Below are 26,608 nucleotides of genomic sequence, written 5' to 3'. Positions count from 1 at the left end.
GTAAGGCTTAAATAAGTTCCTCAAAGTGAGACATCTGAAGCCAGTCTGTCAACAGAGCCTGCCAGACATTTATGGGTGCCTTGGTCAGAGGTTCACAATCTCCTAGATCAGAGTTCAGTAATTGGATTGTAGAGGCAAGTTAAACATAACCTGAAAAAGGATCAACTTTGCTGAGACCTGGGGAATGGAATGTTGGTGCTTGGCAAGAGGCCTCCTTAAAGAAACAGCTGCAGTTAAAGGTCCAGTTTAGGAAAGGAAACACATTTGATGATTCCTTAAAATCATGTTGATGGCAAGTAAATTGATCGGGAACCTTTATCGCTTGTAATGTTTTTTTCCTGATGTGGTTTATGGAGACTTTTGGAAAGGGGAGATCCTGGCTGGAACCTGTTGCTTTGTTGGAGTATTAGGAGGCAAAGGAGGAATGGACTGTGTAAGTGGTACACAAAAATGATGTTCAATGACCCTACACAGAGTTCCAAACCAACTGGATTTTGCCAAGCGCTGACACAAGTGGAAGAAACGCCTAAATCTACAATAGTTCTTCTTTTTCTGCAGTACAGTGTGGCTATAGCGACCCTAATATTAATAAGAGTTTAATACAGGAAGGGGGTCATCTTGAATTTGAAAGTGGAAACATCATTTTGTATGGACACGAAAGAACCAAACTCATGCATCTGAGAAGAAAATGTAGAGGATACAGATAAATGGTAGATTCTCAAGGTAGGCAGAGTAAGCTTTGTCTATGCAGTTCTGAGCTGGAGACAGCATGCCATTTATGTGATGCTGTAAATAGGCTCTGATCACTCTACATATTCATTTTCCTTAACCGTTTCAGCTTTGTCTGCCATAATCCACTTAATGGTGCAGCTCACCTAGTGGTGAAAGTGGTTTGGTTCAGTGTCTCTCTTACCACAGCATTATTGTGGTTAAAACACCTAAGCCATGTCTATGCTACAGCTCCCACCATTTCTGTTACCGGTGGAGCTGTACCAGTGATGAATTACAGCCATGAACTTTGTTTGTATAGACAAGGTTTTCCAGGTGTCGTCAGCATCTCCTGACATGGATCACAGCTTTTTAGCCATAACTTACAACCAGCAATATGATATCCAAGCCAGACAATTCCAGGCATAAGGCTCTGAAGCTTTCAGATGGGACTGCAAGAGCTCTGCTTCTTTGTTCACTTATTCATGCATGACAAGAGGTACATCTGGGCTGAGCCAAGTCCTGCAGAGAATATTAGAACCACTAACTGCGACAAATCTATAGAGAAATGTATTTACAGCTTGTGATAGCCGGTCTGATAGGTGCTTATGGCAATGGGCAATCATAACATTAAGGAAAGGAGTTTTTAGTGGCCAACCAGGAAACAGCCCCAGAAAGTACGGAAGAAAGCAGGAGCTGAATTGGAGATCAATTTGAATTTAGCCTCTGTGAAGTCTCTCTTAATCTATTTCCTTCTACTCTCAGTATACTTTAAATCTAGGCCCTTATTTTTCTTGGGATACAGTGAAATTTACTTGCTGCAGGATTGTGCCAGGCTTGGATTTATTGTTGTTTATTATGTATTGGTATTGTGTTAGCATCTAGGCGCTTCAGTCATGGACCAGGACCCTAGTGTGCTAGGTGCTGTACAAACACAGAACAAAATGATGGCCCCTGTCCCCCAGATCTTAAAATCTAAATATAAGTCAAGAGCATTTAAAACAAACTGTTTCTAGCCTTTGCGGCTGGGAAGAAAAGCTTTCGACTATGAACTGTGTAAAATGGCTGCAATGTGTTTTCCTTACTGAATCTGTAGACAACCTAAGATGACTTCTCTGAAGGGTATGAACTTCCAATTTATCTCAGTATCTCAGTGTTGTAACACTGAAGATTAATAATGGTGAATGGAAATGTCAGTGTTGGCTTTCACTGATTATTTTAGCAGGAACCAATTAATGAGCTTATTGTTAGATCCAGCGGCAAATGCTGGCATATGGGTCAGCTGGCTGTTACAGGGAAAGATACTATAGATTTTTCCCCTCCCAAGTGCTAAAAGCCCTTAATAGCTGCCGTATCCAAACCATCTACCCTTCAGTTCCTATCCAAACTCTAACCCTCCCCACCCTCTGCCCCCATACCGTCTTCTGCAAGGTAGTTATTCATGGTCAGCACAGAAATCTGTGGCACAATGAAAATAAGTGTGTGTATGGAAGGAGTGTAAACTTCAATTTAACACAAGTCACTGTACTGTTGTTTGGTTTAAATTTTGTACTCAATAAAAACCCTCCATTTAAAAAATTCTTCTGAATCTGATGCAGGATTTCCATTTTGCCCCAGAAGCAGTGGAAAATGCCTAAGGATGGTCTGTATATTAAGAAGCCGGGCAGTGGGTCAAATTGAAATGGTGGCTTCATAACCTCTAGTTCATGATCTGTAGTGGACGTGTCTTGTGCAATGTGGAGGGGTCACCTCAAGAAGACAAGAAATTTGCGCTGGTGTAGCCCCACTGATGTCATTATGCTGGTGCAAACCCCTAATGCAGACACATTTTCCTGGTGAAACTTGATTTAGTAAGTTACCTGTACTGGTGCAAGCCCCCACTTTAGACCAGTACAGCATGTCTACACTAGGGACTTGCCGTGGTATAGTTAAAAGGGTCCAAACAAACCCAGTATAGACAGGGCCTAGATCTGAGAGGGTAGTCCAGTCTTCCGAGCCACAAAGTCACTAACCTCAGTCCTGAGACTGCCAACAAGTGGGCTAAGTAGTAGAGGCTTGTGATGTAGTTAGCTTCCCAGCAGAATCTGATTCCAGGCCTCCAAACTCATATCTCAAGAAGTACTCACACAGTCATCAAAGGGTAAGTTAAATAGTAAGGTGTATATATGACTTTCCTACCTTTAGCTTTCAAGGTGGGATGCGGCCTGGGCCTCTGCCTATCTAACTAATAACTCAGTTTACATGCTGCGATGAAGATCGAAGAAGGGCTACTTTGTTCCTTTTTTTTCCCTCTTAAATTTGCCACCTTTCATGCTGAGGCCTCCATGCCTTAACTAGTGTCCTCCATTAGTTTCTCAGCATTGTCACTAAGGTGTACTGAGTAGGTTCATCTCTTGTATCTGAACTGGTGCTGACTGTAACACTTCTGTTTGCTTTTTGTTTTCTAGATGATAATCTTTTAAAAAAGAAACGGCGAAAGACACATGCTTTCTGAAACCCAGACTGGAGGTGTGTTTTGAAGTCAGGTCACCAATTGGTCAGGACCCTAAACCCAAAAGCAAGAAAACAGATTTTTCTGGGTGAAATCCCCCTTCATTTTATTTATTAAAGAGTTGTATACACTTGATGGAAGATCAGTGACTGTGCATTGGAAAATAACCTGGCTCAGTGGTCAATGAGTAGTGCAAAGAACCTCTTGAATCAAATATGGAACATGATGGATTGCTCTCTTCCCCATCTCCCTCTCTCTCTTCCCGCACCTCCATCCTGTTTTATGGAGGGTAAAGGAGCCAGATGCTTCAGAAATTGCTGTATGCCTAGGACAACCCCTCTGTCCCTGTAGAAAGGTAGGGGTATGTGGGGCAAGTACCTCCTTGGAAATGTTCATCTTCTCCCTCTCTCTGTTCCTGTAGCAAGTGTCCTGGTGCACAATGCAGTCTCAGCCGCTAGCGTTCACTTTATAGGTCTATACGTAAAAAGTTGCCACTAGAGTCTTCTACCCACTGCCTGCCCTGGAAGCAGCAAGATCATCATGTATGCTTCCAGTGGGTGTGGGCACAGACAGTGGAAGGCATCAGCCAGCAGGATGGAAATAGGGACAAAACAAAAATCTTGCAGATAGGAAAGGAGAGAGGGTTAAAAGGGACAGAAGAACACAGGAGAGAGCAGTTGTGCTGGTGGATGGGTTGTAGGTACTCCTTTCCCAATCAACTGCAGAGTGTGGAAGGCTCAAATAGAAAAGCGTACCAGCCGCTGCTGTATCTAGTGTACCTGAAACTAGCGGCTAACCTGGAGCAGCACTGGGCCCTCTCCCTAAACAGAGGCAACTCCAAAGCTGCATTGTAAAACTTTGCTTGTCACTATCTTTTTTTGTGGTGTGTGCATGAAATCTCGTAAGTTCCGTCATCACCACCACAGTGGCTCTTTGCACCTGAATGAATAAATTTCCGCAATGATTTTTTCCACCTCTGTTCGTAAGGACTGGGTGTCTTTGGGTCGAACAGATTGTTAAAGGTCCTGTGCTATTTTATGTTGAGAGCTAAGAGTGTTAACTGTCATGTTTTGGGATCCTATTTTCCTGCCATAGAATAAGAGTAATTCCTATGTAAGACAATAGCAATTATTTGTATTCTGTAGAAATAAAATCAGGCTCCAGGGGCTCAGCTTTCTCATTCCTTCATTGTTGTGTTTCACAGGAGTCTATAACATGCATTTCTCTTGCACGTGTCACATCGGGTGGTTTCCTAGAGGGGTTGGTAGAAGGTCCCTGAATGTGCTATTGCCGCAGGGGCTGTCTCCTGTTGGGTATACGTAATCCACAGTCCCAGGAACTGATAGTTAAATCAACACAAATTCTTCTCTTGACTTAACCCTGTCCACGGGGGGAGGGAGGGTTTGAGGTCGTCTTAACTATACCACTCGTGTGGATTTTTCACATCCCTGAGCAATGTAGTAAAGCCAACTTATTTTTGTGTGTAGACCTGGCCTCCCCCCTGCAGGGTTTATGTGTCTTCACGCTCCTGCCCTAGTTCCTGCGTGCTCAGCACTGGCTGCTGCTGTGGAGACAGGGCTCCGTAGCATGACCCTCCAGGGCGGCCGGGGCATGGGCCCTCCCGTGTTCCCGGCCGTTCCCCCCCTGCTGCCGGCACTGGAGTGACCCACCGCCTGGTGCGACCGCAGGCCCCTAGCACCTTGGGCCAGTCTGGACCAAGCCCCGTGGGGTCTGGCCCAGTACCAGCTGGGAGACGAGCCTCCCCGGGCAGCGGCGGCAAAGCGCCCTGTGGCACCGTACAGACTAGCAGACGTGTATCGGAGCAGAAGCTTTCGTGGGTGAAGACCCCCTGCGTGGGATGCCTGCATGCACCCCTGTGTTCACCCACGAAGGCTTATGCTCCGCTACGCCTCTCCGCCTGTAAGGTGCCGCGGACCCAAGCGGCTCCCCTGGCAGGAGACCCTACAATAACACAGCAGGGCACGTGACGCCCCCGGGGTGGGGGTACTGGAACGCCCGCGGCCGAGCGCTCCGCCTCCTCACCATAGAGCGCTGCCTAGAGCGGCTCGGGCCTCGGCATATCGATGGCCAGAGCGGCGGTTCCGCTTCCGGCGGCCTGGCTCGGAGCGGCGGGCGGAGGGAGACGGTTGCCATGAGCTTCCTGAAGCGGTTCCCGCCGCCGGCCGAGGGGGTCCGGCAGCAGCAGCCCGACACTGAGGCGGTGCTGGGAGGTCGCGGGCTGGGCACCGGGACGCTGTACATCGCCGAGAGGTGCGGCCCGGGGAGCCGCTGGGGGGAGGGGCGAGTGAGGCGCGGCGTCTGGCTGGGGGTGCGATGGGTGGGTTGGGCCCGGGCGAGGAGACCGGGCGGCGGGGGCGAGACCTGGGCCCGGGGGGGGGCCTGGCGAGGAGATCTGTCCTGGGGGGCGAGGAGACCTGGCCTGGCGAGACCTGGGCCCGGGGGGGGGCCTGGCGAGGAGATCTGGCCGGGGAGCGGGGGCGAGACCTGGCCAGGGCGGGGGGGAGGCTGGTGAGGAGACCTGGCCTGGGGGCGGGGTGGGCCCTGGCGAGGAGACGGGCGGCGGCGGGTGGGGTGGGTCGAGACCTGGCGGCGGCGGGGGGGGGCAGGCCCGGGCGAGGGGACCTGGCCGGGGCGGGCCCTGGTGCGGTGGGGCTGCTCCGTTTTCAGACTTCTACTTTCAGAGCTCAGTGCTCTCGCCCCTTGCAGGGTGTTTATCCGAGCAGTAGCGGTCTGCAATAGCGTGTTGGGCATGGAGGCTGTGTTGGGAATCGCGTGGATGCCCAGTGCTGCTCTGGGGATGCTCGCTGTGTGCCTGAAGCCCACTGCTGGCTCAGAGCCTTGTGCCCGCAACCTAGACACAGTGTGGAGCAGCGCTTCCAGCCTGCCAGTCTGCTCCCGGTCCCTCCATCTCTAGGCTCCATCTCTAGGCTATCCCAGGATGTTCTCTCTCGCTCTGGCTAGGGCTCTCTTCTTGGACTCTTGTACAGAGATCTGCTTCTCTGCCTTTCTGTGCACGGCTCTTCCTCATTTAACTGCTGACTATGCCCAGTGCTGTAGAACTGCCCTGGGGAGCTTAGAGACACACTTCTTAAGTAAACTAGAAAAGGAGTACTTGTGGCACCTTAGAGACTGTAGCTCACGAAAACTTATGCTCAAATAAATTGGTTAGTCTCTAAGGTGCCACAAGTACTCCTTTTCTTTTTGCGAATACAGACTAACACGGCTGTTACTCTGAAATAAGTAAACTAGCTATCTGTGCTGAAATCCAAGTTATAAACCAGGTAATTGTGCTGCCGTCACTCTGTCCTGAGCAACGTAGCTAAGCCAAGTTAAGTTTAGCTAAGTTTAGGTGTGGTATTTATGCATAATACTGAGTTGCGCCTTTTACTTTGCTTTCAATAGACTTTTGTCTGAGGTCTACACAAATATTTCTCCCTGCTTCCTCATATAGTGTGTTGGGAGGCTTCTACCAGAACCATTTACTAGCAATGAATAGAATGAGCCAGTATGCACTCCAGTTACATTACTGGAGTTCCATAGTGTGGGAGAACCAGGCGCTGCTGAATACAATGAGGCATTAGATCCAAGTACAGACTCAGTGCTTTGACAGCTGTCAACATTTAAAACTTAGGAAAGAAACAGCTTGCCTATCATAATTAGGAAAGTGATTCCCCACCTCATCAAATCCTGTTTCTTCCTGGTGTCCCATAGAAACTCATTTACACTCACTGATGTAAGCTGTATTGATGTTGCATTTGTTATCCTCACCACAACTTCTGGAAGATCTTATTTTATGATGATCTCTTTGTTTTGAAAGATCACAAAGCACTTTACAAACTGAGGTATGGACTATACTCATGGATTGGTGCAGCTACCTCTGGGGTGCAAGATATCAACAGCACATATAGGAGTAAAGGACAGAAAATGAAATGTATCAGAATGTATTAATCCAAGATGAAACTTGTCCAGAACACTTGGATTCACACTCCATCTCTTGTTAAAAAAAAAAAAAAAAATGTTATAGCATCTGTGACCACAAGTTGTCTCATTTTAAACACAAGGACCTGTTAGCATAGTTCTTGGGCCTTTGTTCAGTTCTAAGTGGGATGAGTGCTGCCTACAGTATCTCTTCCGTAGATTTTATTGTTTCTGATTTGTTGAACTTCATCTGTAAGGTTGAGTCACATGACTCAGAACTTCTTTGGAGTTGTTTAATTTGACTTATTTTTTTTCCAGTCGCCTCTCATGGTTAGATAAGTCTGGACTGGGTTTCTCTTTGGACTATCCCACCATAAGTTTACATGCTGTCTCCAGGGACCTAAATGCCTATCCATGGGAACATTTGTATGTCATGGTGAATGCCAAATTTGAAGGTATGGTATGTCTGTATTGTTACATACTCTTCTTCCTTCCTTTTGTAGTTCAGTAAACTAACTGAAATGAAAATGGTCTTCCTGTTGGGGTAATTTGTCACTTGAACTGTTCATAATGAACAGTGAGGAAATTGAGATTTAAAAGTGTCAGGCCTTGGGGTTTTTTTGTTTTTTTTGTTTTTAAATTTTTTATTTTTATTTCAAACACTCTACCCCATTACTTTCCTTTTCTTAAAGGCTGTGCCTTTTCTGGAAGCCTGACTGTACACTTTTACTATTCACATTTTCTACCCTGCCTCTTGACCTGTTAAAATGTATAGCAGGAGAGTATTCTTATTAAACTTCAGTTTTTAGTTGTTCCTTCTCTCTTTGTCCTATTTAAACAGAATAAAAACCTGCTTATCTGCTCCTTTGATACTTGTGTTCGTGCCCTTTTCCTCCACTGCTTCCCCTTACTCTACTCCTTCCCTTCCTCTGGGTAGTGAATGGGTGTTTGCATGCCTGCGATTTGAAATTACGCTGGAAGCCTTCATTCAGAATTCTTTCAGGTGTGTAAGAGCAATTTATGGTATGAAGCGTATTACTGAATCTTTAAAGCTGTCCCACAGAGGTTTTTAAGAAAACTAAGTCTTATGCTCTTTCTTGTTTCTTCATGATCTAGAAAGGAGACCTGAAAGTGGTGTTTTTTTTAAACCCCTTTAGAAATACCAGGTTTGATAAGTCTGTCTTTCTCGAGGTGCTTTTGGGGATTTTGGAGCTCTTATATGATGAACTTCTGCTGAAAGGGTAGGGTGTTGTATTCTTTTAACAAAAACATTTTTTCTCCACAACACTCGTCCTTTGCAGTTAAATAAGTGTTAACGAAGACAAACTAAAAGTAAGTTTTAAATAGACTGACTAAAAATCTCTCCTCTTTCCCCACTCTCCAGTCACTTGCTTCAGCTTTCGAACTGTTAAAGATTCTGATGTCATAACTTTACTTGTAATAATGTAGTAATAAATACTCTATTTAACAGTCTTCCTGGTTAGACAAGACATGGATTTCTACTTATAAAAAAATGTTTTTGGGCTGAGTCTTTTGTGCTACTTTTATGCATCTTAAAGAAGCAACAGTGTGTGCACAGTTCATATTTTTCGCAAATTTCCTTTTAAAGTCTTTTTTTTTAGTGCTTCCTTAAGAAAGAAGCCCACTAACATCATAGTAGGTGCAGGTAGCAAATGAGGAGGGAAAGGAGCAGTTTGGTAGCTAAATTATTAAGTGTCCCAGCTTTGATAATGTCTGTTTAAGGTATATTTTAAGGAGCCTATTGCTTGTTAATACAAAAAGACAGTCATTCCACTGAACCTTGTTCAGATAGCGTGTGAGGGAGAAATGGACAATGTATATATTTTTTTATTCAAGTTCTGTAATCCTTCTCTTTCTAACTACGCTTCTTCCAAAATGTTGAGTGAATCTAGGTTAGAGAAAAAGCTTTGTAAACTTCTTGAATTAAATAAATAAATAAGGGTAAGCTCTTAATTTTGGCATTACCACATGGGAACCTAGAGCTGCTTCTACCTGGAGAAAGAACAAGAGTACTTGTGGCACCTTAGAGACTAATAAATTTATTAGAGCATAAGCTTTCGTGGGCTACAGCTCACTTCATCGGATGCATAGAATGGAACATATAGTAAGATTATATATACACACACATGCAGATAAGTTGGAAGTTACCATACAAATTGTGAGAAGCTATTTTATTTATATATATGTATATGTCTTACTATATGTTCCATTCTATGCATCCGATGAAGTGGGCTGTAGCCCACGAAAGCTTATGCTCTAATAAATTTGTTAGTCTCTAAGGTGCCACAAGTACTCCTGTTCTTTTTGCAGATACAGACTAACACAGCTGCTACTCTGAAATTTACCTGGAGAGATTCCCCTGTGTTGTAACAGCAATTTGGCTATTTTTCCGTGCAAACTCAGGCTACAGTAAATCTTCTATAGCCTGTGGAAACCTGAACAATTAGTTTTCCAGTCCATTCCTGGTATGTAACACCATATTGCTGCTATCTGCTGGTTGGAATTCAGGGCATTAAAGCAAAACCTCACTGCTTCAATTATTGCCGGAATTTCCATGTTTTGTGTAGCGTGGCTGGTTAAGGTCCATAGTATTTTCTCTGGAAGTTTTGTCATACTCCAAGTGAGTTGTGTGTGCCTGTGAGCATCTTTGTGTTTTATAAAGTGGTTAGCATGAGATTGATATAACTGAGAACAAGCAGCTGGGCACCACAATCGTGAGATTTGCCTGCTGATGTCAGCCTGCAAAGTGTTGGGTAGTCTCCTTGAATCCTTTATTTTTGGAGGTAGCCAGTGGACACTCTGCTGGCTTGTTTTGAGTCTTGACATTACTACATTGCAGAATTTCTGGGCTCTGGTGGTACAAGACGCTCTTCATGGAAATGGATGCCTTGCTGGACTTGATCCATATTCCTTTAGAAAATCTGCAGTTCCTGGGATGTGGGCTTAGTTTGTACCCCTATGCTAAACCTTCCAGGTACAAGGCTCCATGTTACAGCCATCTTCCTTATTTTATTTATTTCAGTAGATGTAAAAATGCAGCAGGCCTCTAACACAGATTCTCAACTTCATTGCACTGAGACCCCCTTCTGAAACAGAAATTACTACACAACAGCAGTAGGAGGGGAGACCAAAACCTGAGCCCCATGAGGGGGGCGAGGCAAAGCCAAAGCCTTACCACCCCAGGTGGGGCGGCAAACCGAAATCCAAGGGCTTCAACCTCGGCAGGGGGCCTGTAACCTGAGCCCCACAGCTGAAGCCCTCGGGCTTCAGTCCCGGGAAGTGGGGCTCGGGCTTCGGCTCAGGGCCCCAGCAAGTCTAACGCCAGCCCTGTGACCCCATTAAAACAGGGTTGTGACCCATTTTGGGATCCCGACCCACAGTTTGAGAACCACTGCTCTAACATGAATCTCTGTAGAGTTTCTCAGCACTGCTTCTTAGTTGTCCAGAGACTTCACTCATAGAAGTCATGAGGCACCCACCCACACCTGCTCCTTGGAGGCTGAGCATGCTTCCTACCCACCACTTCCACCACCTGTGCCTGCCTAGCAAAAGGAGCAGCGAGATCAGAAATCGAACATGGGTTAACTCTGTCGTTACTGGGCCAATCCAAAAAGCTGACTGATTTAATGGGGACTGTATCACAGCACTATAAAATAAACATGGTATATCAAGTAATTACTTACTGTCATTCTTATAATTGGAAATTATCATGCATATAGAGACAAAACCATATTTTGAACACAGTTGTTTTTAGGAAGAGTCTAGGTCAGTTTCCTTGACCAGACTGGACTGTGGTTTCTCTATAACCCTTGATGTTACAGTATAGGGGGAAAAAATTCCCAATCCACATTGTTCAGGGAAACTGCTAGACTGGTGAAAACAAGCATTCCCATGTAGATGAGTGTCTTTTTCTATTATCGTTTTAAAGCTATGCTATAGGCTGCATTTAGAAGAAGAGAAACCCTTGCCCCATTGGACACAGAGTGGGGACACTTGCAAAAAAATATGTAAGTATGGTTGTAACTCAGACAGTTGTGATGCTAGCATAGACATGGCCTTAGTCATTTATTTGGGCCTGCCTATACTACAAATAGAAGTAAGGCAAAGGGGCTCAATTACAGTGCTATTCCAGGATATTATGGTGATTGACATCCTATAAATTCCTAAGAGGCAGAGCAGACAAGGGCCTTAGCTATGCTTTGCCTGTGTGTTCTTTATGTGACTTTAGTTCTATTATGGGACACTGGTACTGTTGCTTCATTTTGGAACCAGGTCCCTGATTCTGTTATATATGTAATATGTATGTGCATTAAAAGAACAAGTGGGCCAGAATTTGGGGAAATGCAAACATTTAGATTTCTTTTGAACACTTGAATTCCTTAGAGGAAGAGCCAAAAGAAACTCCCATGGCTGAAGGGGAAGAGGAGGAAGACAGTGATGATGATGATGAACCAATTGCAGAATTCAGATTTGTACCCAGTGACAAATCAGCCTGTAAGTAAAGAAATAAGATAATGGTATAGCTTTTTGTTAAGAGATTCAAAGCTCTTTATGAACACTGAGTTAAGCCATCCTACCCTTTTGAGGTAGGGACTTGACGCATATGGGGAGTTGAGGTACAGAGTGGTCAAGTGACATGACTCCCACTTAGGGTGACCTGACAGCAAGTGTGAAAAATTGGGACAGGAGGTGTGGGGGGGTAATAGGCACCTGTATAAGAAAAAGACCCCAAAATCGGGACTGTCCCTATAAAATCAGGACATCTGGTCACCCTACTCCCACTACCCTTTGGTAACTATTAGACTTCTGCCTTTCTAGAAATAGCCTTAAGTAGATTGTGCTTAATTTATTGTCAGTCTTAGTATCTCAGTTAAGGCTGGGATGTGTTGGGCAGTCAGTTTTCAATGAGTATTCTAGTACAGTTGCAGTTTGTAGCTGAATAACATTTCTAAGAATACCCAGACTATATCTGATGAATAATAATTCTGAGAATAACCAGACTACATGTCTGCAACTCCTAATTCATCTACAATGCCATTTTACTAGTGTAACAAATGTGTTCATTAACTACTGTTAGTTTAATCTCTCTTGTGGCAGTCTTTCCATACCTCTAACAACTTCCATTGCCGATTTCTGAACCTCTTCTAGTTCCCCTCTGTCTCTTCTGAGATACGGTGACAATATATGAACACAACATTCCGGGTGAATGAGTGCCCTTGATCTATGGAAAGTGATTTCAGTATTTTTCTGTCATTCCTTATATGTCCCAACATTGTTTTTCTTTCTTGACTGCTGCAAATTGGGATGAAATTTTCTGTAGGGGTGAAACGTAGGCTTTCTTTTTGGGTATTTACAGTGAGTCTAAACTCAAAAATGCATAAGTGCAGGGAAAAAGGTTTACAGTGTGCCTATTCTCCTAGTTTTTTTATGTGTCTCTGGCATTCCTTGGTCGTCTTCTGTCTTGACTAAAGAGAATTTTGTGTTGTATGCAAATGTTGTTCTCCGCCTGTCCACTTTCAGATCATTCAAAAATATATTAACCTCCCTGCCCAGTATGGGTTCCTGGGGCACCCTGCTGTTAACTTCTTGCCATGCTGGAAACTGACCTTTTATTCCTACTCTGTTCTGTGTCTCAGATGATTTCTAATCCATGACAGAACTTTTATCTCTCATCCCTGTGATGACTTTAGAGACTATCAAGGGAAATATCTAAAAAGCAGTAACTTAATTTGCTTGCGAGTTTGTAATCTTAGTATAGTGTAACTTTTAATTTTAATTCAGTGGCTGCTTTAGTGAAGGAGAATTCCTATTTTCTTCGCTCTCTGATCTCCTCTCCCACCCCAGAACCTCCTGAGTGCTGTCATGGTGTATTGGGGTGGGGGGGTTCTGTTACTCTGCCCTTTCACCACTCCTGGATGCTGCCATGTATGTGATGAAGACCCCTCCCAGTCTGAAGACTTATATTTACTATCCATCCTTTTTTAGGGGCAGATATTTAGTGTTTGGTTAAAACAAGTATCTTTGTCACGTCCCTACTAATGTATAACTGCTCTAGGATTTATTTTGGGGAAGTTCTATGGTCTGTGTTACACAGGAGGTCAGACTACATGATCACAATGGTCCCATCTGGCCTTGGAATGTGTCTATAGAGCTGTTTTGGCCATTCACCAATGGGAAAATTCTGTGTGATTTGTTTTTACAGTGGAAGCTATGTTTTCAGCAATGTGCGAATGCCAAGCCCTACACCCAGACCCTGAAGATGAAGATTCAGACAATGATTACGAAGGGGAGGAGTATGACGTGGAAGCCCATGGTTAGTGATAAGCTACCATTTAAATTCCTACCAACTTTTGTGTATCTGGAGCCTGTCTTAGAAGGCCTTTCTCAGGTTAAGAATTGTGTCTATTGTATTTTTAGAAGAAGTTCCTTGGCTGTTACTGGTGGTATCTATATTTTAAAAATGTAAATAATTTTTTCTATTGTACTTCTGGGGCGTAGAAGCTCAGAAATGAGCAGAAAATCACTAATTGGACTGTAGCGTGTTAGTTGGAGTTCAGCAAAAATCCAAACACAGCCTTGTTTGTATTCTCAGAAGCATCAAGACACTGACAGCAGCCTTCCCAGTCAACAAGCTAATGTGATTTCAACACCTACCCTATGGCTTGGTCACTTGAACACAATGTGTAGTGGACTGTTAGTTTACACACACTCTTAGAGTCCCTTGATAGCACCACACTAGCTTTCTCTACTTGACCTGTCTAGCAGCTCTCCTCTGATTCAGGCTCCTCCTGCTTCCAGAGGTATGACCTGCAACTTGCTTTGCTGGAGATGGGATTCTACGTGGCAATAACTGCTAGGTGGTTCCAGCCATGTTGTGGAAGAGTCAGTGGTAAAAGGTCCTGATTCAGCAAAGCACTTGCTTAAAATAAAGCATTTGCTCATGTAAATAATGCCAATTGAAGTCTGGTCCAGAAATGGTAATAAAGGGAACTTTCAGGGAGTGTGTGTGTGATTGAAGCACAGAACGGGAAAGGTAGGTTCTGTTCTCCACTATTACACAGTTTTCCTGGAGAGCTTGGACAACTGATTTCTGTTTCCTCCTTTGTATACCAGGAAGTATTATTCCTAACTATTTTGTAAAGTTTCTAGCAGTTTGAAGTTTATTATAAGCTCGGTTTAAGTGACTTTCCTTGGATCACATAGGAACTTTGTGGCAGAGACTGGGATAAAATTAACTTCTCCAGGACAGCATTCAACGGCCTTAACCATGAGACCATCCTTTCTCTTCCTGAAATCCCCCTGCCTCATTCACTACACACCTTCCAACTTCTGCAACAAGGGAAGTGGGGCCCCTACAGACCACAGTCTCCTTCAATACACAACTCTGATTCATTCCCTGAACACCGTTAATCCTGTGCATCTTGTGTGGGGAGATATGTGGTCATATAATTAAAGATTGTACTAGAATCCAAATGTGCAAGGGGCTGAATTAAGGTTGCACAGGCCCCCTGGTTCTGGGATTTCCTAAATGTTGAGTGTTCGACTTTGCAACCTTACTGTTCTCTTAACATATTTTGTATGTAAAATGTAATTAAATGGCAAAAGACTTTAACACAGGGTTATGGTTGCCCAGTGATAGCTTGTGCTCTTTCCAAATGCTGAGTTCAGCAAAACTCAAACTTCTGAAAACAAGGACATACAGCATTAAGGTAAATGCCCACACAATTTAACTCTGCTCCCCTGGAGTTGGTTTTAGTCCCTGGGAATTTTATGCATTTACTGTTTTAGGTGTAACTGTATTGAATCAGGGAGGAATAAGTCAAAGCAGATTGGAAGAGCAATGATTGTGATATGAGGAGATCTGGAGCTGAGTCCCCCCATGTGTGTGGTCACAGGAAATATACCTCGAGGTCTGCATTGTTTCAGTGAAGAACTGTGTAGGTTGTGTTAGCAACAGGGCACTGGGGCCTTTTTTTGCCCTGGGTATTGTCAGTAGTGAGATAGGGTACGAGAACAGTCTGGATTTAATGAGGAGTAAAGGAGAGTGTAGGTGGAGATGGTATTCTGTGAGTGAGTGGGAAGGGGTTATAAAATGGTATGAAATAGTTGTTAAATTTTACAGGTGTGGTATTCTGTCAGGGGAGTAGGCTCAGTGTTTGAGCGTATGGCAAGTGCAGGTAACGCCTGTCGTTTAGAGTGAGAAGGCAGTGTGTATTCTGGGTGTATTGGGGCATCGCTGAAAGAGGGCAGAGTTAAGGTAGCCTGGGCAATTACCTTACACTCTCTTTCCTAGTTTTCAGAAGTTTGAGTTTTGCTGAACTCAGTATTCAGGAAGGGCATGAGCTATCACTGGGCAGCCTTAACTCCGTGCTAGTGAATTTTTTGCCATTTAATTTCCTATTTTTTTAAATAGAGAAATGTTGTGGGTAAGCATTAGTGGTCAATTAGGCAATTGTAGTTCTCACCAAGGTTTGCAGTTTGTATGCAGCTGTGGCTAGGTAATAATCAAAAGACCTAGCTTTTATGCAGTGCCTTTCATCAGTAGATCTCAAACAGCTTCACATCCTTATCCCTATTTTACAGTTGGGAAACTGAGGCATGGAGAGATGAAGTGACTTGCCCAAGGTCACCAAGCAAGCTAGTGGCAGAGCTAGGGATAGTCCCTGTCCAGTGGTCTTTCCACTAGGCCACATGGTTGCCATGTGATTCTGCAGTGCTCCTCCCCCTCCTACATGTTTTGTTATAGTGGAGTGGGGAGGTGGGCAAGGCTGGCAGCTGCGGAGATGAAGGGGCAGGGCCAGAGCTGGATGGGAAGAGCCCTGGTTCGGCACGCAGCGGCTGGACTCTCCCAGGCAGCCTCTGGCCACGCTGCTTGCCTGGGACGTGCAGGGGGACTGGAGCAGAGCCCCTCTCCCCTGCCAGGTAATGTGAGATGGGGAGAGTGCGGGGGTCCTGGACTGGAGGCGGGGCAGGGACGAGTCACTTGGGGGGTGGGGATGAGTCACATGGGGAGGTCACGTGCCCCCCTTTAGCTGGTGCCCCCTTTGTGTCCCTCTCACTAGTTGCCTCTGACAGGTTTCCTTTGAGGACAAGAAGTGAGAAGTCGGATGCGGAGTAATCTTTTTGTGAAATGTGTTCGCCCAGGGGAGATAGTGGTTTTTGTCTTTTACCATGTGTTTTATATGGTTATCACCATAACTTTAAGCATGTGAGAAAAGATTGGTGTGTGTCTCCTTCTCCCTGCCCCACCATTCCCCACAATGTGTAGCTTCCCCTCCTCCCCCCCCGCCAACACTTCCAATTCCCCTCCCCTTCTCATGAAACCATTAGTTAGCAAGGAGCAACTTTTTACAGTGCAATCTTCTTCCCTATGCTGCAGCTTGCTGGAGGGCTGCATGCTACCTGGGTTATGTAGCCCCAGCTGCATGCTGAACTGGGCAGTCACTCCCACTAACCTACCTCCAGTTGGGACTCCTGCCCCTGCCTCAGCCAGACTTTGCCAGCCGTACCTTGAGTCCACCCAGTTCACACCACCTCCAAACCGTTCCCCTCCCCGATATGCATCACTTGTGTGTGGGATGGGAGGGCTGGCCACAGTGTATCTTCACTATTCTTTTTCTGGATTCTTATTTAATGTTATCTTCATTCCCCGCACATCAGACCCCAGTTCATATGGAGGGGCAGAGAAAGGGGCTCAGACATCCTAAGTGGAGCAGGGTGTCCCAGATTCCAGAATATGTAGCAGGCAAGCAGAGGTCTCAAACCGCTGCAGAGGGATTAGGGGTCTCTAGATCTCAGCACACACACACACAGAAGGGGAGAACTCAGGGCTGATATGAGCTCCTCCTTGAACCCCCAACTTCTGCTACCCTATGTAGTAGAATCATGGAAATGTAGGGTTGGAAGGGACCTAGAGAAATCAAGTCCAACCCCCTGTGCTGAGGCAGGACCCAGTAAATTCACACCATTCTTGACACGTGTTTGTCCAACCAGTTCTTAAAAGCCTCGACTGATGGGGGATTCCACAACCTCCCTTGGAAGCCTATTCCAGAACTTAGTTTTTCCTAATGTCTCACCTAAATCTCTCTTGCTGCAGATTAAGCCCGTTACTTGTTCCATCTTCAGTGGACACGGAGAACAATTGATCACCATCCCGTTTATAACAGCCTTTAATATATTTGAAAACTGTTATGAGGTTCCCCCCCCTCAGTCTTCTTTTCACAAGACTAAACGTGCCCAGTTTTTTTAACCTTTCTTCACAGGTCAGGTTTTCTAACCCTTTTATCATTTTTGTTGCTCTTCTCTGGACTCTCTCCACTTTGTCCACCTTTCCTCAAGCATGGCGCCCAGAATTGGACACAGTACTCCAGCTGGGGCCTCACCAGTGCGAATAGAGCAAGACAGTTACCTCCCATTCCTCGCATATGACACTCCTGTTAATACACCCCAGAATGATATTAGCCTGTTTTCCAACTGCATCACATTGGTAACTCACATTCCATTTGTGACCCACTGTCGCCACCAGATCCTTTTCAGTGGTGGTACCACCTAGACCGTTATTCCCCATTTTGTAGTTGTGCATTTTTTTTTCCTTCCTAAGTGAAGTACTTTGCACTTGTCTTGTATTGAATTCATCTTGTTGAATTCCGACCAATTCTCCAGTTTTTTCAGAGTTGTTCTGAATTTTAATCCTGTCCTCCAAACTGCTTGCAACCCCTCCCAGCTTGGAGTCATCTAGATTTTATAGGCATACCCTCCACTCTGTTATCCAAGTCTCTAATAAAAATATTGAATAGTACTAGACCCAAGACTGACCCCTACAGGACCACATCTTCCCAGTTTGACAGTGAGCCATTGATAACTACTCTCTGAGTACGGTCTTTCAACTAGTTGTGCACCCACCTTATAGTAATTTCATCTAGACCATATTTCCCTAGTGTGCTTAAGCTTTACTAAAATCAAGATATATCATGTCTACTGCTTCTCATCTGCTAGGCCAGTAAACCCTGTCAAAGAAGGAAATTGGATTAGTTTGTCCATCCTGTCCTATCTTGTCCCCTCCCACTCCAGTTAATCCCTAAATAGATTTATGGAATGTAGGTCCATCAGTGGCTTTTAGCCAGGATGGGCAGGGATGGTGTCCCTAGCCTCTGTTTGCACAACAGGGAATGGATCACTTGATGATTACCTAGTCTGTCATTCCCTCTGGGGCACCTGGCATTGGCCACTGCTGGAAGACAGGATACTGAGCTGGATGGACCTTTGGTCTGACCCAGTATGGCCGTTCTTATGTTCTGACCCCTTCCCTCTGAGATGAGTCCCCCAAGCCTTCTTCCCTCCTCTACCATCCATTCCCATTTATCTTCTGCCCTTGCTGTAGACCCAAACGTCACTTCCCATATTACCAACTACTTTCGCACCCTTAATCACAACTCCCCTCCCAGTGAGCATTTGTGTGTGTAATTTATTTTCTTTTCAAATATGGTTTCAGCATCTTCTGAATATTCTGGTGTACTCAGATTACATTTTTCCAAAATAATAATTAAAAAACAACTTAATGAATATTTGGGAAAAATTTTTGTTCTCAGATTTCTGCCCAAGTTGCAGGCTCAGGGCAGTGTTAATAGGCCCCCTGAGATGTTCTCCGCTGAATACCCTATGGAGTTGAATACAGCCTGAAACAATAGCTCTGAGACTTGTGAACGGCTCCATTCATGTCCATGGATGTTCTTTTCCCCACTCCCCAGTGCCCATTCCCAGCTTTTCATGCCAGTCTCAGCAGTGTTGTCTTAGTATCTGTTCTGAGCATGCCCGTTCTGAGCATGCCCATTCTAAGCCCATTTCCATCCAGAGAGGCAGGGCTTCCTCAGATCCCAGCTCACATGGGGAGGGACGGGGGGGTTTAGACCTTCATAGATGTGCTGAGGTGCCTTAAATACTGGCGCACAAACAAGGGAGAAGAGAGTGGGGCGCAAACAACTCTGGGATGCAGGAGACCAAGATCGCAGCTCACACTGGTGGGGCATGCAGCAGGGGCTCAGACCCCCTCCCAGTAAGGCAAGCCCCTGCAGAACCTGGCTCCCATGCGGGGAGCTGAAAGAGGGGGGTCAGACTCTTCTCACCCCTAATCCTTCCACTTCACCACCCTCTAAAATGCAGCTCCCTTGCCATCACGTATTTGCATATCTAATTGTTTTGCCAAAATACATTTTCCCAAAAATTAATATCTGACCGACAGATTTTAGCAATATGCCATCCAGCCTCTTCTAGTCTCTGCCCCATGCTCTGTAATTTCATTAGCATCTCATTTAGCATACGATGGTTTTGATGTGCTACAGTACAGTAACAAAATCTTTGTCAAATAAAGTTTTAATGTGATTTTCCCCAATGGGCTGGTGGTTGCCAGGGTAACCCTTGATTGTCTGAGATCCTGGTGCAAGGATCTGCACCCTTGTTTGATCTCTATCTGTAAGGACAAATCAGTTGCCAGGATGTCAACTTTAAAAAAAAAAAAAAAAAGAGAGAGAGAGAGAGGCTGGGTTTTTTATTTTTTTAGTATGGGGGAGACCTGTATTTCGGGAACCCCTTGGTCAAATGTCCCCAGATTTGGTCTACTAATGGAAACCTGTGCTCTCATGAGGCACTGCAAATTTCAAGGCAATCTGAGTAACTGTATTGAATTTAGAGCACTTAAAAGATTCAGGCTTTAAACAGAAATCTGGTCTGAACCTTAACTATAGCAGGGCTGTCATCTGCTATAATGCCTTGCAGGAGCATTGAGGAGAAGTGTATTGATTGAAGTACGTTGAGATCTGCAAATGAAAGTGCAAAATGCTGTTCATTAGAGAGTTCTTTTAAAAGCATTTTAGACAGTGTATGGATTTCTTTCTAAATGGTCTGTTGTTTTCATCAAGAGATCCTGCTGTGTAGTCAATGCTAGTGAATCCTTTTCAGTTTGACTCTTACTATTGGTTTAAAAATAGCCTACCTGGTTAATAAATAAGTACACGTTACCTGATCCCTGTCCGGAAATATCTTTTTTTAAGGTGGTTTAGTATCTTATAATTTCATATCTGCTAAATACAAATTTGTCTTTGCAGAACAAGGACAAGGCGATATCCCTTCCTTCTACACATATGAAGAAGGGTTGTCACACTTAACTGCAGAGGGTCAAGCCACTTTGGAGAGATTAGAGGGCATGTTAGCTCAGTCTGTGAGCAGCCAGTACAACATGGCTGGAGTGCGAACAGAAGATTCAGTGAGAGAGTTTGAAGGTGAGACGTGCCCCTTTCCACCAGACTACAGGTAGTGAGGTTTCTTGACCCCTGCTGCATGCAGCTTTATGTGGCAGTAGCAATGGTGAAATTGGCTTGTGAGCAATAATATCATAAACTTCTGTGTGTGTTTGGGAAAAAGAAGCCGGTTTCATGGTATAGACAGTGAGTAATAACATTATTTGAAACATTAAGAAAAATTACATTGGTGTGTAAGTATTTCCATTATCATTTAAAATACCTATTTTGTAGGTCGATCACTGTTATACGCTTTGTGAATGCAATCTTAGCAACCTGGAGACAAATATTAGAAAACATGGGGGAAAAGCTGTGGGCTATTAGCCATTTAATCTTTAAAGGGTAGTACCTCTTGCTTTTTCCCTGGGTCAGAAATGTGCAGTGTGTGTGTCAGAATATAGGCTTGCACCAGTTCAGGTAAGGTTTTTAGAATTTCTAAATCGGGGGTGGGCAAACTTCTTGGCCTGAGGGCCACATCGGGGTTGTGAAACTGTATGGAGGGCCAGGTAGGGAAGGCTGTGCCTCCCCAAACAGCCTGGCCCCTGCCCCCTAACTGCCCCCCTCAGAACGTCCAACCCCCCCTGCTCCCTGTCCCCTGACTGCCCCGACCCCTATCCACACCCCCACCCCTAACCGCCCCCCGGGATCCCACCACCTATCCAACCCACCCCACCCCGACTGCCCCCCATGCTCCCCAAACTTCCACCCCATCCAACGGCCCCCTGACTGCCTCCCGGGACCCTCTGCCCCTTACCCAACCCCCCGTCCCGACTGCGCCCCTGCCCCCCGAACCTCCACCCCATCCAACTGCCCCCTGACTGTCCCCCGGGACCCTCTGCCCGTTACCTAACCCCTTTTGAAACATTCTGTGAAACTTTGTCCTTAGCCCATCCTTTTTGTAGCCGAGCACAGCACTGTGGTAACTGGGTACGTGTGACGGGTTGCAATAAGAGACCCAGCCGAGTGACAACTCTATTTAGCGTTACCTTTGCATTTTCTTTCCTTTTTTATAGGTTAACTTAGTGTATATTTTTAATCCACAAACTTGTGGAACATTACATTTGTATTAAAATGTTTTTATATGATCTCATTTGTTCTTGTGAAATCTCCCTTCACCTCAAAGTTCAGTCTGGATTTTGAACCCAAAATTCTGGATGTTGGAAATAAAATGGACCGTGTATGGCACAGCTTGGACCTGTTCTGAGCAAGCTTAGTAGCCTTCCTGGATTTTGTTGGCTGTTGCTCTGTTCTTGAAGAGTGGGTTGGGTTGGGGTTTGCTTAGTTCCATGATAGATCCTTGGCTGCTGATCTTCTGAATTTAGCTGCAGTGTCAAGAAATCTCAGAAAAAATGACTAATCCTGACTTTGCTCAACATGATGGCTTTACATGGGAGACTAATGAGCGTGGTCAGACGTTCTCAGAACAGGCCCTAGATTGATTTTTATTTGAGACTAAACTACTTCATATACACCTGCAATGTTATGCTTTCTAATCACGTGTCCATCTCAGTTGCAGGGGTCTAATGTTCAAATCTGTGAAACAAATAAGGGTCTTGCTTTTTAAAAAAAAGTTTTCTTAGGAGAGTAATAGAAACTGCAGTTTAACAACCTTGCATCTCTTTATAACATGCAATTTAGTGACTTATTATTATCTGACTGACGTTTTTAAAAGGGGTATTGCTAAGAGTAGGTGAAATAGGTCTGGGGAGTTGCTGTGTTTTCAACTTGCCTAGAATACTGTCAACACAATATTAGTATCTCCTGCATCACTAATCTCTCACCAGCAGAGGGCACTGACTTTGTCACGTTGTGTTCAGCTTGTGAGTGCTGCAGTATTTCATTGCCTTGACTTTGTTTTCAGATGGGATGGAGGTGGACACAGCACCAGTGGTTGCAGGGCAGTTTGAAGATGCAGAAGTTGATCACTGAGGAGGTTGGATGCTGCTGTAAGCTTAAACCTTTAGTTTTTTTTCTGCCTTCAGTGTGAGGTTCTTCAATCCTGCAGAGCCGTATGCTTTTGTAGTTCGATGAATTGAGAATTGACCATAAGTCCCTGTGTTAAATTACTTTGGAAACCATTGAGAGTTCTGTGAATAAACCAGGGATTGTATCTTCTAGTAAAAGAAGAAATACAGCAACTTTGAAAAAAAAATAACAGTGTTTATCAAAACTCTGGAAACTAGTTAAACTGTAAAATGAACAGCCAGATCAGGTTAAATTACCTTCTTATTCAGGCACTGACCTTACACACTTCAAAGAAAGGTAGATTAGGCTGTTGGTAGATCTAGATCCTTGGGTCACGTGAATTGTCTGATCTCATGAAGTCTCTTGGAAGCTACACAAGTACTGGGTCTGTTGCTGGGAAGTTATTGTCCCTGGTATCTATTGTTTTCCCCCTTTAACATACAAGATTTGTCAGACTGTTCAAGGGGGTAGAACTCTGTGGCAAGTCTATCTCTTATTTTACTGTGGGTGGCACAGGACTTCTTTCTTAGTGGAGGTGTCATTGAAAGCTTTCAGCTTTGGAGCAGGTCTAGAAAAAAGTCTTTATGTCCCCTCTTCTGCAATGTCACCCTTCCTGTCTGTTTGATCTTAGTGGGATAACAAAGTGTGCCAGTATTTCCCAGGAGGGAGGGGCAGCGGGCAGGCAGGTAGCAGTTTAATCTGGGAAAAGATGAGAAGAATTGACTTCTGACACATACAGATTCTGCACTGGGCTTGTACAGTTCCATTAAAGTTGCCTGTCTTCCAGCTTCTGCAGCAGCTGTTGAGGTGGCCAGCCACAGGAGCAGCTTACACGTGCTGGCAGCAGTGCATAGGCTTTAGCATCTCTGGCCTGCTCAACCCAGAAGAGCACAAAATCCTGCCTCAAGAAGCCACCATTAGACAGCCTCACTCCAAGCAACGTGTCACCCTTTGGGGAGCGGGGGGAAAAAGGAGAGGAACAGCAAACTAACCGAAAGTTAGTGCAAAAAATGGCTGAAAAAGGACAAGTGAAAATGAATCAAAAATAATTGTTAGCAAGTGTAGGAAGCAGGCAGGCAGCTGTCTCAACAGGGGTTGCACAAGGGGGAGGCTGGGAATCACTATGGGGTGCTGGTGTGTGGACAGTCAGTACATATGTGGCTTTCCCACCCTCTTCTCCCCTGCTACTACTTATTCTTCCTGTGTGCTGCTCCTTGTACATCTGACTCAGCTCTTCCTACTATCTGGGGGCTTTTGAATGTCCCCCTGGTCACATACTGATCCTGGGAGGCTTGGCCCTGAAGTAAGCTTTCATTCTCTTTCTTCTTTGCTGTAGGGACTCGGGCTCTGCCTCCCTTACTCTTTGCCACTCAGAGGTCTGTAACAGAGCCCTGCCACCCTCCTGAAGCAATGAGTGGTTCAAAGAGGAGCTATTACGGGTACATCAAGATTCTTGTCACTCTTCCATCTATGTCCAGATTCCTCGCTCTGTATCAGGGATACCCATGGCATCTGCACCTTGAAGAGATCCGCTCTTATTACCATAGAGATGGAGTTCTGAGAGCTGTGTTTTCCCTCCAAGGGCTATCAACCCATGGATTAAGAATCCATCTGCCACATCTAAAGGCAGGTTTCCTTTGTGGTGGTAATATCACTGCAACCACGCTACTTTCTGTACTAACATTACCACCAAATGGTCACACTGTAAGCTGAGCTGGGTCAGGCTGGGTTAGCAGTAGAATTGGAGGCATCTAAGGACGCCTAGGAAGTGGTATTGTAGGGCTTATGGGTTGTTGGGTTTTTTGGGGGGAGGGGGGCGGTGGTGGTGGTAAAGCTCTGTGTAGATGTCCAAAAATCGGGGGGAGGGCAGGTGTCAGGGCTTTCTCTTTGTATACCTTCATAGTGCTATTTGAAACAGTACTAAATGAAAGCACCCTAGGGAACTTTTAGTTTACATGGAACAATTAATGTGCAATACATTTGTGTGCTTTAGAAATCACCCCCCACCTCCCCCGCCCGCCAAGTCTGCATTAGTGCTCTGTGAAGACTAGCCCTTAGGTAGAAGCCTGGGAGTAGGGACTATATAAACAAACTGCACTGGGAAGGGGGTGAAGTCAACACAGATTGGGTAACCAGTTCTGGTGTGTGTTGGATAAACACTGATTTAATTTTTTTGTATCCGGGTGTTTTATTGATGTTTATCAGTTAAAACCTAAAATGAGAAGCCTTGTGTATTGGTAATGCTTTTGCTGGCAAAGCACCTAGCATATGTTATGTTATAATATCTTCAGTTGGCGGTTCTCTTCCTGAGTCTACACTATACATGCCCCAGAATGTTACAGAACTTGGTGTTGCTGGTGTTAATTGGTTTTGCTATTCTTTGCTTCCTGTCCTAACCTCTGTTGCTGTGCAGTTAACCAGCTGCTCCAGTTCAGTGGTGGATAAAGTGATCTGTGTATGTAGTGCTAAGTATTACGTCACTTCCTAAAGCACTTGAGAGCCTTTGGTATGAAAAGCCCTATAATGAATGGGCCACCAGGTTGGTTTGCTGATGTAATTTTAACCAAGTTCAAAACACAAGAAATTATAAAATAACTCCCAAGTAATCACAGAATCCATGTGACGAACAAACAGCTCTTTGTCTCTGCTAATCACCGTGCTAACAAGTTTTTGGCATGTAGGTTACTGTAATAAAGAGGAAGTTTACTGAGATTTTCATAGTACGCTATGGAGCAAATCATTTTAGATTTAATTCTTTTTAGTTTCATTAACATTGCAAGCAGACTGAGCAAACAATCTGCAGGAACATCACGTCCCAGTGATCCTTTAGAAAGCAAGGAACCACCATGCCTCTGAAGTGACACCATCATGTGAAACTAACGTTGCATGTCCCTGTTCATTACGCAAATGAGATGTCACAGTTGCCTGAGGAAGCTCTTGGAGACTTTTTGATGATAAAAGTGTGAAATTTGTGCTTCGTCTTGTCAAGAGTAGTTTTTTATTTATGCCACTTACAAAAGTTCACATTTTATTCAAACAATTTTGTATATATGAAACTGGCAGTTTGGTGATATTGATTTTTAAAGCAGTAGTATGTGTATACAGCCTGATTTTCCAGACCAGCTGGCCACTCAGAACTCCCCCTGAAGTCCGTGTGAGCTGCAGGTGCCCAACCCTTCTGAAAATCCGGCCCAGGACATGTTGAGAGTGAATAGTTATCCCAGGCTGTTGTGAGCAGCTGTTCAGAGACTTCTTTGTAAAGATTATTAACCTCATTAACGCCAATTATCTAAACCCCATGTCTTGTATCTTTCAGATTCCTCTCCTGGCACTTCCAGAATAAGCTGTAAAACTGAAGGCATTGCAGTGACTATTGGGAATTAACCTCTTTAATAACTTCTCTATTAATGACCTAAGCATGGACATCCATGTTTGTAAATGCTTTTATAGATGTGCTTAAAACAGAGTTTGATATTTCTGTGACCACCGTGGGGTTTTTATTTAAAAGATAAAAACAATAACTCCTCTTATCTAATGCTTGAATGGGGCTAATCATGGCTCGTTTCTAGGAAGCCTTTGTAGGAATTCTAGGAATTAAGAAACAAAATTGTAATTAGAACAGAATTCTAGGTTGTCCTAGAATTTGTCCATATTTTTGTATCTGTTTATCCACTGAGTCAGCCATGTATGATAGAAACAGGAGTTTGGTAAAGAAAAGTAAAGTCAGCTGAGGATGCAAAGCAAAACTAACTAAATTTTTAGCCCTCCAAGTAACTAGCTTTATCTATTCAGATCTTTTGTCTGTCACTTTTTACTGACAGAGTCTGGGTAGGGGAGAGGGTAGAGTGAAGTCCCACAGATGAGACTTGTTTTGTCTCTTTGTAATAAACATTAACAAAATTGTTTAATAAACTTAGACTTTTGTATCTCACAATCCAAGCTTGCGTTGCAACCTTCAATCATTTTCTTTGGAAGACTCATTTAGTTGCTCAGGGCTCTTTTTGGGCAGTTCTTATTTGTGTTTTTTGCGAGGAATGGGGTGGGAGGGGTATTAATTAAGTGCATTTTAAAGGGGATGTTTTCCTTGAACCCATTTAAAGTCTTGTCTACATATGGGATTTTTGCACTATTGTAACAACACTGATGCAAACTCCCAGTATAGATGCACTGTACTGAGGTATGGTAGAGCTAC

At 44.4% G+C, this 26,608-nt stretch overlaps 2 protein-coding genes and 1 long non-coding RNA gene across 3 annotated transcripts in view; all 3 read left to right on the top strand.

Moving 5' to 3' along the window:
• Positions 1 to 3,366, top strand: part of RSF1 (remodeling and spacing factor 1) — a 122,854-nt gene extending 119,488 nt beyond the window's left edge. The window contains exon 16 of the mRNA XM_073335516.1: positions 3,156 to 3,366. Within this exon, the coding sequence (XP_073191617.1) occupies positions 3,156 to 3,202 (47 nt within the window). The 3' untranslated portion in view covers positions 3,203 to 3,366. The remainder of the gene's footprint in view (positions 1 to 3,155) is intronic.
• A 1,927-nt stretch (positions 3,367 to 5,293) lies between these two features.
• On the top strand, positions 5,294 to 26,355 carry CLNS1A (chloride nucleotide-sensitive channel 1A). Its single transcript, XM_073335382.1, has 7 exons — positions 5,294 to 5,470; positions 7,457 to 7,593; positions 11,543 to 11,653; positions 13,362 to 13,472; positions 20,260 to 20,433; positions 22,313 to 22,397; positions 25,733 to 26,355. The coding sequence occupies exons 1-6, from the start codon at positions 5,352 to 5,354 to the stop codon at positions 22,378 to 22,380; spliced, it is 720 nt and encodes a 239-aa protein (XP_073191483.1). The 5' UTR covers positions 5,294 to 5,351; the 3' UTR covers positions 22,381 to 22,397; positions 25,733 to 26,355.
• Positions 9,460 to 11,147, top strand: LOC140908391 (uncharacterized). Its single transcript, XR_012157846.1, has 2 exons — positions 9,460 to 10,133; positions 11,088 to 11,147. It is a non-coding gene; the product is annotated as an uncharacterized lncRNA (long non-coding RNA).
• Positions 26,356 to 26,608: the final 253 nt, after the last annotated feature.

Source organism: Lepidochelys kempii, chromosome 1 (assembly GCF_965140265.1).
Source record: "Lepidochelys kempii isolate rLepKem1 chromosome 1, rLepKem1.hap2, whole genome shotgun sequence".
In the NCBI taxonomy this organism is placed as follows: Eukaryota; Metazoa; Chordata; order Testudines; family Cheloniidae; genus Lepidochelys; species Lepidochelys kempii.
The sequence above is the reverse complement of the archived record's forward strand: the minus strand, read 5'-3'. Positions and strand labels throughout refer to the sequence as shown.